Source organism: Bemisia tabaci, chromosome 2, assembly GCF_918797505.1.
Source record: "Bemisia tabaci chromosome 2, PGI_BMITA_v3".
NCBI classification, from domain to species: domain Eukaryota; kingdom Metazoa; phylum Arthropoda; class Insecta; order Hemiptera; family Aleyrodidae; genus Bemisia; species Bemisia tabaci.
The window spans coordinates 45401260-45413603 of NC_092794.1; the positions used below are offsets into that span (position 1 = coordinate 45401260).

At 40.9% G+C, this 12344-nt stretch overlaps 1 protein-coding gene across 1 annotated transcript in view; it reads left to right on the top strand.

Annotated features, from left to right (window-relative positions):
- The window catches only part of LOC109040044 (vesicular acetylcholine transporter), a 106044-nt gene that overhangs the window by 74902 nt on the left and 18798 nt on the right, over nucleotides 1–12344 (top strand). The window contains exon 3 of the mRNA XM_072297395.1: nucleotides 4721–4915. Within this exon, the coding sequence (XP_072153496.1) occupies nucleotides 4721–4915 (195 nt within the window). The remainder of the gene's footprint in view (nucleotides 1–4720; nucleotides 4916–12344) is intronic.

Below are 12344 nucleotides of genomic sequence, written 5' to 3' on the forward strand. Positions count from 1 at the left end.
TAATATAGATAAATAAAGCCAAGCGCACAGACTCCAAACAACAACGTGATGAACTTGTAACTGAGTGACAAAGGAAAAATGGCGGACCGCAGCTCAGCCAGGCGGGAACTCTCACCGCGCTGACTGTACCTGATGGTTGGGTCGCTTTTGTGATGGCCAGTTCAGCTTTGTCAAGATGGTTAATCCGTCCATCTCAGCCACAGCGACATCCGCCGTAAGATTCTTGCTGGCTTGGCCTACTTGTGAGGGTATGATAACATACATTGCTGGTTGCACCACTAAAAGATGCAACAGTCGGATTTAATTTAGGCGTATAGGTAAATTGGATTCGTGCTTGGTCACATCGGTCAACGTGGCTGGTGAATCCAACTATTTTTGTTGGTTCTCACGGCTTTTTACTTTTCAACCATACCGCATTAGCTGTTAGAGACAACCTATTTTTTTCCGTGAAATTTCATGTCCGACTTCTCTGATTGACTCGATCCACTGTGCGACCCTTGAGGATGGTGGCACGGATTCATGCATGGGAAGAGACTCAAAAATGGAGTAGGCGATCGAAGAGCAAGGGCAGAGGCCTGGATCAAATACGATAGACACGAGAAAAGAACGTTGGCAAAGGCCAGTAAAAGACAACAGTGGCAAGGCTCAAAATAACTCCTTTAGAGCAACGTTGCATAACCGCACGGTTCGTGTCCCACGGATAACGAGGAAAAACGAGGGAATCCAGGAAGTTAGCAGCGCCGCTCGGCGTGGCGGGCGCGGGCGAGGCGGCTGAAGAACCCAGGTGAAAATCAATACTGGTGCCCTACCCGCGAGTTGAAAGGTCGCGGCGCGGGAAACGAGGTCACCTTCGAGCGGCGGCGCGCCCTCTCGCGGCGGGACCGCGAAGCGGCAGCCCCGTCTTGAGTGGCGCGGGTTGCCTCCTTTCTGGGCGTCGCGTGAGATCCCGGAAGGGAGGTGTGGTCTTATCTGGTCTGTCCATCGAGAGCCTCGAATAAATTACGCGAGGATTCGTGTTTTTGGTGCCGGGAGGGCTCTCGCTTTTCGCGGTGGGACCCCTCTATACACGAAGATTTTCTCGATAGGGTGCGCAGTTACGGTTGAGTAATGATGGACATAGTCAATTAGCTCGAACATAGGCGGGGGTTTTGCAGACGATCATAATAATCGCTAGAATGCTCAAAAATCTATTTGCTTACCTTCTAGAAGTCTTGAGAATTGTTACCCAATTCCTGTTTTCTGGCCATGGTAAAACTTAGTGGCACAATGACTTCATCAAACTGACGTCTAATCACTGTTTAATAGAACAAACCCGTATGATGTCAGTCTGGTGTCAGTAATCCTAGTTTGAAATTAAAGTGCTCAGTAGACATCACATTAATGTAACGCTGCTTTATAAATCAAATAGTGGATGACATAATGACGTTATTATGAGCTACTTTTAATAGGGGTAGTTTTCACTAAGGAAGTTTTTCACCCTGAAAGATCGAAGACTCCCCGAAATCCCTGTTTTAAATTAAATTATCGATATTATTGAGTCATTCGTGATTTTAACGCCAAAAATAATGGGAATTTTCCAGTTTTCATGAGCTTAGGTCCATATAACTGTTGTGGAAATTTGGAAACCATGATTTTCCCATGAGGTTAAGAGGAGGAGGGTGGAATTCCGACAGGGGTACTTTACAAAAGAAAATTGTTCATTTTTTTTTTTTTTTTTTTTTTTTTACCATTTTGACAGGTGACCACATCAGACTAGCTGGATGTCGCATACTATGTGGTCATTTCCGATTTCCATGGTCTAACGCTCTCTAAGACCAGATGGACACGATCCCTTCTCCCTTTTAGAAATCCCTGCTGGCCTCTTCCAGAAATCCATCTTTATTGCCCTTAACATATCCTGTGTCCGTTTTTTCAGCTTCTAAACTTCACATCCCTACGTTAAAATACAGATTCGTAAAATCTCCTCTTTTTATCTTTCGGAGTTCCTTCATTCAAGAGGATTCCGCTTAAAAACCATAAAGAATTCCTACTTTCTAGGGTGTTTTCATCCCGTGATAGCTAGATCTGTATTCCCATCGTGAGTCGGCCACATACCCAAAGCACTTGTGCTCCGCATACGAAACCGCGTAGGGATTTTTTTCATGATTCTGCCGATTTGACGAACGATATCGACGACGCTTGAGGCGGACGTCAGCTCGGTGACAGGAGGGTGAGGTCAGGGATCCGAAGGGACGTGCGGGAGTCTTCAGGCCCTGCTGGTCTTGGCGAGCAAACATTGACTCGAGTCCCTGCCGTAGCGAAAGGGGCCCTAATACAATTATTGCTTAACTTGAAGCGTGAATATTGGAGAACCCTTTCCAATCGGAGCTGCGGATCGGCAGGGCGAATCCTCTGTCCCTCCATCCCATCCCTTCGGTCCCTTCAGCCGCGGCGCGTATTTACCCGGGAGTGGGCCGGGTTAACTCGTGTTGGCGGTGTGGTGGTGGCGTTACGCAAACCATGCCGAAACAGTCGCGTGCCGCCAATTACCGTTGCGTTTCCTTCGCCCCTGTTGCCGCCTTCAACATTAAGACCAGGCAAATTCCATGCACGGAGGTAGAATGTTTTGCTGCTGTCTTTTCGGGCGTTCCGTGCGAAGAAAAATGAAAACACATAAGATAACTAGAGTCACGCTCAAATGAACAGACCAACAGACACGGTGAGAAGCGGAACGCGGTTCTAGAACTAGAATACTGGAAAAAAGCTACGGGCTGTATAGACATACCGTCCATTCCGAGTTCCAGGACAAGGACGGTATGTCTACATATTCCGAAAGTACGGGTTTCACGGCCGGAGTTTTTTCCCAGTGAATAAAACATTAAATGTTTCCTCTTCAAAATCTTACGTGGAAAACGATTTACAAAATGAGGAGTTTTGAAATCAACCCCTGAAGATATAGAACACATTTTGCAATTCGGAGATACAATTTCTGGCTTAGTTTAGAAACAACGTATTATGAACCATTAGTTTATCTATATACATAAGTTTTTTTACGGATAAGCAAGAAATTGTAGCTCCGAATTGCAAAATTAAGTCCATATCAACAAATATTGTTTACACAGATGACGGTATTTTTGCCCTCTAAACAATATGAATTGTAAAGTTGCAACCGTAAGAGTTTCATGATAGCCATAAGCTCGTAAGACCAATCCAAAAGCGGCACAACTTCTTTGTACTAAAAAGACATGAATGCGGCCCTACTCTATCTTTATGGACACTCGAGTGTTAGAGACATTTTAGGTTCCATCGTACACTTTGGACATCCAAAATGCATTTAACATTCAGTGCACTATGTCTACTTGCTATTCTCGGTTATCTACCTTGAAAGTGCCCCCAAAATCATTGCCACGCTAGTTTGAAATATTCAGAAATCTGTACCTTTTTTATTGATGTAATAAAATTTAAATTTGGCACCAGGGGCGCACGCGGGATAACCCTCACCCCTCACCCCTGTCGCTTTTCTTATTCTCTGTGCACACGTTGCATCGTTATCAACGACACCATCTTTAATGAGTCTTCTAATCATGTTGTTTTTCTTGCCTGGTTTATTTGCATCCATCCGGGCGTGTAATGACCCCGACGCATTATTAATTACCTAATTGCAGTGGGCTGCTACCGATCATTTGCATCGAAATGTAGCAATTTGGTGGAATGTTTCTCACTGAAACATCGAGAGGGGCCGCTGAAAAAAAGCTCGAATTTTAAACACAAGAGAGTGTAAAAAGATTACCTTCTTGATTTTTATGATGTTGCACCGGAAAAAAAACACATTGGATCTAGAGTCCAGACTTTTAAAAACATCGGCAAGAAAAAATACTCTTGATTCAATCGGATTTTTGCTTAAATCAAGAGCCAAGCCTCTTAATTTGAGCGGATTTCCTTTTGATTTAAGCTTAAATCTGATTGAATCAAGAGTATTTTTTCTTGTCAATGTTTTCAAGAGTCTGGACTCTAGATCCAATGTGTTTTTTTTTCCAGTGAGCTTTTTCAGCCGTTCTGAAGCACACCGCAAATGATTCATCGTCTTCCAGATGGAAGTATGAGACTACGTTCCGATGTTGAAAAATGTTCACTCGTAACTCGTATCTTAAATAGAAAACTGAGAGACATTTTTTTTTTTTTTTTGGAAAATGTCACCAATTTTCGCTCTAGTGTTACGCGAAAATCAGCAAAATTGTGAACACGGATTGTAAAGTCATTCCTATAAAAAATGGAACGTTTTAGTCAATAGTGTAACCTTTGAGTGAGACTACGCTCTTTCGTCTTAAAAATCATCCCTTTCGACCAAGGTGTTATTGAAGCTATTCGTGCCGAAGTACTATGCTGCCAATTCCAAATTTGTTCAATTTGATACGAAAAAACTTACGAACGAAATCGTTTGAAAATTTTATTGTGATTTGTAATGTCATCGAGAGATCCCTGTCAATCCCTGAGATTTTCATGAAATTTTAAAGTTTTAAAGAACATATATTAAGACAATAATGAGGTGTCCGGCAACATAGCGTCTAAATGTAAATGTTGCTTGATATACTTTCGCCGGAAGGTGACGAAATGATGAATTTTGGCTGAACGCTATTACTTCATCATTTTATTCGGTGCTGTTATTGATTACTTAACGTTAATCAGTCATATTATTGATTCAATTAACTTAATTTATTTGTAATATTTTTTTTGTTCTCAGGTGGAACTACCCAAATTGCCTGTACCAACATTGCAGCACACGATGGTCCGTTACAGAGAGGCGCTAAAGCCGATTTTGACAGCAGCGCAGTTCGAGACATCTTGCACATTGATCAAAGCGTTCGAGGCTGAAAATGGTCCCGGATCCAGAATTCAGAAGGCGCTATTGGACCGTAGAGAGCAATTTGACAACTGGGTTAGCCTTTTCCTCATAGCTGGACGCACAAACTTCAATATATAAATGCACCATAGCAAAGTTTTTCCAGGAACTCGTTAATTGTGAAAATTCAAAAAATTAATGATCAACAAACATCGTCGACGGTTGTTCATCAATGCCTCACAAAGTTGAATGTGCCAGCCAAAGGCGAGGCCTGAATGATCGACCATCGATATTTCTGCATTTGAAGCTATGATAAGAATCGATTATTAAGTTGTTCGTTGCGAGGACCCTGTTTATCGATCCTTTCTCATAGCTTCAATGGCAAAGCACTCCGCGCCACTGGCACCGCTTCAATAACCTTAATGATCATTAAATATGAGTTTATGCGAGCGGATCAGTTCATGAACATATTTTGCTGCAGCTGTATCGGATTTGTTTTAAAATTATTTCAGCCCATTGTAAATTGATACTGATTTTAATGTTTCATATTCTTAGCCGATGCTTCCATTTTAAGACTAATCGTACTTTCCTTGGTCCGCCGCGATTAAAATGTCTCAAGTTTCAATTGAAAGCTTGTGCACCATGATCGCTCCGTTGCGTCTATTCGTTGAAAAAATGGCAAGCTTCAATAAACTTCAAAGATACGCTCGTAATGAACCTTGCAAAATTTATTAATTGGCAAATCACAATATTCGCCTTCATTTTCGGAGATAGGCAAAACACGATCCTAGGAGGTTGAATAGTGGTATCCGATATCATCTACCGTCAGAGGTTCGTGATCAGTTGGGTCAATTGTTGAATTATCATCGAATGACGAAATCGAATGATGTTCATCGTTATCGTTGACTTTAATCGATGAATCCCTACCGTAGCATTCAATTTCTCGATCGAGATCTTCTGACGACGATTCGATAACGATCTAACAATGTAGGAGCAAGTAGAGGTAGATTTCCATACCACCATTTTAAAATGTTGAAGCTCGTTTTATAGTATAGGAGTTTGAAATGTTCATATTTCTTTACTTTTTAGTCTTTTAATTTACAATTTTATCATCATTATGTTTTCCAAGTTTAATTTTCATAATTTTAGAATATTTTTTTATTCCATATTTACTTTGGTTTACTGAATAAAGATCACGTTTTTCTGTCATCCAGCATGTGAATTTTTGTTACTTTTTAACTCTCACCACCTTCAGCACAATTTTATTTTCTGGCCCTAAAACATTTCCATCATTTTTGTTTCCGCATCGCGTCGCCTTTCCGGGACAAATTTGAGCACACCATAATTAGAAGGGACTGCATGGCAGGGTAGGGGGCTGTTGATATGACACTCTACGCAGTTCTGCCCCCTCATCAGGATGCTGAGCAGGGGAAGATAACCATCTAGAATTAGCTAACAGGGACAGTCCATCGCACGTTGATCTGGAGGGAACAGAAAGGGTTGAACTGCACACTGTTGTCTACTCATCGCCGGAAAAAGAAAAATATTTTAAGTAAAAAACTCTTGTCTATAAATATCTACATGCAGGCTTCAAGATTACGTCACTAAATTTGTTCAGTTTCCACTTCACATTCTAAATTATCAAATTCTACATACACTAGAAAAAAGAAAAATACTTCTTGTGCCAGTTCTTGGTGCGCGTAATTAATATCAAAAATAAAATAAAAAAACTTAGACGGATAATAATATTCACTTGGAGAAAAACCCATGATTTTACTTCAAGTTCATATTGTGTAATTAAAGAATATTGACGGTAAGTTTACTTATAGGTTACACATCGCCCAATGGGCATCAAACTTATCTTATGCTAAAAAAAAAATTAAAAAAAAATAAAAAAAAAACTTTATTGCATGATAAATTTTTTAAGAGTTTTTACCTTCTGATGGCAGAAAAAAGGAGACAGGGCAATTCGTAAGCATCCGTTTTAATAAGCGTTTTCTTTCTCACAAGCGACAACAATGTGATATATAAAAACAGTTGAACCACACAACACGCGTTACACTTGTGCTTTCACATGCGTGGATTATAAATATGAAAGGTGCATAAATAAAAAAAGTTATTATACCAATCATTCTCTTTAGTATAACTAAAACATGTAGCAAGCAGAGGAGATCTTCAAGGATAGATTGAATATTAATTTAACTGGGACAAAATATCACAGCTATTTTTTCAGAAAAATTAATTAACCAATCCTCTTTTTGTGAGCTTGATTAAGCCGCATTCAGGCAAAAGAGGGTTCTTTGCTATGGACCCCGCAGATAGATCTCTTTTGCTCAAAGATACATTAGTGCGTTATACAGGAAACGCTTTCGTACAGACGATTTAATTACTGCGTCATTCGATATTCGATGGTTCCACCCAGTACCATACACAGTATGGCCGTCTCGATATCGATTGTTTTGCCGAGTTTTTTAAAGGCAGCAAATTCAACGCAATAGATCAAATGGACCAAGTTCATCAGAAAGGAACCAACCCACATTCAGTCGAAACTGAGAAAAAGAGTTTTGAAATTGTATTCCTGCATAAGGCTCAATGTAGAAAATAGACTTGAACCCCATTTTTCACAAACCAATCTCTGTTTTTCAACTTTCAGTTTTTGGCAGGAGAAAATATACGGCTAGTGGACCTCGAAAACATTCTTAACTCAATTTTTTCGAAAATGTGAGTTGGTTACTTTCTGATAAACTCGGTCCAAATGACGCAGCAACTAAATCGTCTATTTCCAATCGGGCTAAATAGACCATTCAAGACGCGTTGAAATGAAGGGAGAGAAAAATACGTCAATCTAAAGGTTATGTAACATTCAACGACTAATTTTCGGATGTAGAATGACAGAGTTTATTAGGACAAGGGGTAGACAGATTGCCGACTGGACCGGAGTCTGGAGGGAAAACGCTTCCGAATTCATCCCCCTCCCTCTACCCCCGAAATCCCACTACCCATCTCACCGGCCACCCTCGACAAAACACTGCATCATTAACAGCCTTGCCCCGTGGCCACCCTCAGCGAGTAGCTTTTACACCCCGAATTCCTGGTTTCCAGTCACGCCACTGTGAAATTAAGCCAATCTCGTGTCGGACTCTATGCAGTCACTTTGCCGAGAGCTTGGAATAATTGGATGTATTTCGGCCGAACGGAACTATGTGCATCACGACGTGAGCTCTGTTATGCATAAATTCTTATGCGTCTCAGGGCTCATGTCTGAATGCACATAGTTTCGTTTGACAGAAATACGTGGCAACTGGCAACCAATTGGCACTGCATTTTAACACTGCGACGACCCGGAAGGATCTAACTGTCGAGCTACACGATAAAATTGCATCGTGAAAGAATAAAAAAGCGTAAAAACGTCGCAATTTTTTTTTTTTTTTCATTTTGAAGAGAAAATCGACTTAGTTAGAATGAAAGGGAAATATGTTTACGCATGCCGAATAAATGTATAAGATATAAAGGTCATTCTCATATTGAAAACCTAAGTTTCCTGGTATTTTTAACCAAATTTTTCGGTCTCAGAAACCAGAATATGGTTCAGCCAACCGGAGTTCTGCTCCTAAAATCGAGAACTTTGGTTACGAATACCAAAAAACTTCGTTGTTCGATAAACCGAAGTTCGATCCCTTTGGAGTTTATTTCAATACTGTACAAACTGACTTCAATTCATCATTTTCGGTTCATTTTAAGTTTTAATTTACGACGTTCGTCTGATCAAATCCATTAAAATTCGAAAATGCCTCTATCTTCAATGAGTTCAGCGCATACTGTTTGCCAAAATATGCATTCAATTCTATGTAGGGCAAGGGCGAATTTAAAGCCAAAGGTCCTGATAGAAAATTGTGCGGGACAAGAAAATGGATGAATGAACGTGATAAAGGGACGATGGGAAAAAAGTAAAAATATATTTTAAGGAAAATTACGGAACGAAGCAAATAGCGAATATCTTTCGACATGACCTGGAAGTTCCGTCAGCAAAGCGCCTTCAAATTGTCCTATAGGCAAACAACATTTACTAGGTACTCGAAAAGATGCACTTTTAACTGCGAGCTTGGTGTAGTTGATATGTTGTGTTTTTCTATTTTAAAAGAACTAGTCTTGGGTACATCGAGTGATGCGTAGGAAGCCATTCATAAAATGAGTTACGTTCCAAAAGGAGAAGAGAAAGTCTGCAGAGCATGTCTCACAGCCTCGTGCAAGCTAACACGCGCGGAATTTTTGAAAATTTAAGGTCGTAAAATCCACGGAAGGTGGCAAATTTTCATTTACAATTTATCACCGATTACCGATTTTAGTATTTAGAGAGGTGAACAGAGTGTTGAGTAAATTCGCAAGGGGGAGCAGACCTGTGTAATGGGTTCGTCACGTGAAAGTTAAAAAATTCTGTACTCAGCGTTACGTATTGTATAGGTCCAGTTACACGATCAAATTGAGCCATCAAAGTGGGCCTCTCATTGGTCGCATTCATGCGACCAATGAGAGCCCAATTTGATGGCCCAATTTGATCGTGTAACTGGACCTTATGAGCGGCCCCCGAGCTAAATAAATCATTCAGTGATCAACAATCATTCGATTATCAAACAGGACAAAAACACAGCAAACATGAAGAACGATGCGACCACTTATCCTTCCATGCCATTTTAATCTCATCTGATCCCATTAGCGACCCCTATTTCAAAAATCGGCTGGCTGTACTTATTAAGCAACGAAGCACCAACAGGCATTCTCATCTAAAATGAGAACTTTAAAAACATAGTCGTTTCCACATCGTAAACGTCAGAAGGTGCAATAACTGTTTCTATGATTCCTCAATGTTGATGGATTTTTCTAGCTTAGTAACCTTAATTTTACTATTCATAATGATTACTATTGCGATGCAATGCCACCGATCTCTTATCACAGGATCAATACCATTCTATTATGAATGTCCATTTATTTCTGACGTGAGAATAAATTCGGTAAATACAGAAAAACCCAGAGAGTCAGTTTTAAGACAAAATGTCTAAAATGTCAAGACAAATGGGCCTGTTGCAAACTTTTGCTAGAGCAAAAATAAGAGATGTTTCTTGTAGATAATGCCTCAAAAATCACGATGAGCGCATCGGCAAAGTCTGAAATGCACTCATAACTTCACAATCTGCGTAAGAAATTTGCGTTTTTTTGAGCTTCCCGCTTCAAAAACGATACTACGGCATAGGTGAACATTTTGTTAGAGTAGTCGCTCCATCGTCGGCGATATTCATCATGGCCGACGCTTGCACGCAGTTCCGCGCGTAATTCAAGGAGAGTTCAAGGTCAATCAATTCGGGCGTGGAAAATATGAACGTTAACACACCGATTGTTATCTGGTCTAATCCAGTTCAGGTGTCATCTCGTCCCATCAAACGTGTTTTGGCGGATTGGCGTCGGCTATGATGATTATTGCCGACGATGGAACGACTCCTCTTACAAAATGTTCACCTGTGCCGTAGTATCGTTTTTGAAGCGGGAAGCTCAAAAAACCGCAAATTTCTTACGCAGATTGTGAAGTTATGAGTGCATTTCAGAGTTTGCCGATGCGCTCATCGTGATTTTTGAGGCACTATCTATAAGAAACAACTCTTAGTTTTGCTCTAGCAAAAGTTTGCAACAGGCCCATTCACGTAGAGTTTTAAACCTGATAAATCGAAATTTGTACTTTTGAGCTTTCAAGAGGGGGTGAAAAATTGCATTAAAATTTGTGTGTTTTGTGCTTATACGTAACATAAAAAAAAAGTTTCCACAAGTTCTACAAGTTAATCCACGAATACTTGCTCTCTCACTATCATCGTATTTTCTCAGTAAACTTTGCGCCCGAACATTCCCTGTTCATCATATTTATGCTTTCAATTTTGATAGTTCAATGATTTTTATCATAATTTGTGAGGCAGAGGTTCCAAATTTAATATATTTTTAATTCAGAAGGAAAGTATCTTGACTCTTTATTTAGATCAATACGGGGTAACAACGGGGAAACAGAGGGAAACTTAAATTATCAAGTTTGATGAGTATTAACTATTGGTATTACAGAAAGTGTCGTAGGGGCTTGAAACATAGGCTGGCCTATTTGTATTTAGGAAAAATGGGCTATTTGTCTCAAACATAAACAAAGAGATGAATACAAAAGAAGTTTGGTGAGTAGCTTTAGACTGTGAGAAAATTCAGAAAAAATCACCTAGAATCTGACAGCGTTGATCTTTGGGGAAAACCAGAGCGGGCAACTTTTCCCTGATCACGCGAATTAATCTACGAGCAAGGAAATTTATGGGCAGTCAGGAAGGAAACGGCGCACAGTGGATCGAGTTAATGTCCAAAGTTAGGCATGATTTGAAACTTTAAAAGCTTAGAGTTTAAAGTCTAATAAGGCTTCATCAATTCAAAAAGAAGAAATTATTATTTTTTTTTTTATTAATACCTTCAAGTATTAAATATTAAATACCACCTAAAATTTAATATATGACGAGCTAAACATCAAAATCTACCATTCTAGTCGAAAGTTCCACGTCCGAATTTTCTCGTTTCACTGTGCGGCGGAGGTGTGAAAGCTGCTCCGTCGGCGAGCCAAGGGGCCGGGCGTAGCAGCTCGGCGAGGCGGAAGGAAACGGGAGAGAGTTGCGCGGCATTCCCAGAGAAAGAGGAGAAAGTGGGTGGTGTGCTTCGGGCGGCCAATGAGAGGCGGCGCCTGGCGCGCCGGGAAAATGGCGTTTATGAGCAAAGCTCAGACGCCCCCACCGCGCCCAGCCGTGTAGGCAACCCGCGCGACACCGCCGAATCGATACCCCCGCACGTCATCGTTATAAATACACGCGGTGAAAAATCGAACTTCGATAGTCGAATCGCACACTTCGATATATTTCCACACGCTCTAATGAATAAGAAATACCCGTCGAACGATTTCGTGTATATTTAGCTCTTTAGGGGGTTAAACGTGGATTGTTAAGGAAATGCCGGGCAAGCGACCTGACTTGAACCCGTTCAGGAAAAATTCATCGAAAATGGAGGGAGTGGTATGCACCTTAGCACGGATTATCTATCGAATGGCTGTCTCTTTTGAGTTCCCGAGGGATGGGAGAGGAGGAAAACGGAGAGCTGGCAGCAGGACTTTGGAAAAAAGTCAAGAAAGTTACACGACTCGATTTTGTCATGGGAGAATGCTTCACTGGCGGGATAATTAACTGGCGTCTTTTGTTCCGGCACTAGTCCGTAATGACGTCAGCCGCACTTCGTTGCCACGGTGCTGGCTCGTGCTTGGTCTCAGTGGCGTGGCGAAAATTGCGATATATCGATTGTTATGCCGTTTAGACCTACGGAAAAGGATCGATAAACAGGGTATTCGCAGCGAACACCTTAATAATCGATTCTTTACCATAGGTTTAAATGGCATAACAATCGATATATCGCAATTCACGCCACGCCACTGCTTGGTCTGTTTATAAGAAGGGGGCTTTTAGGGGAA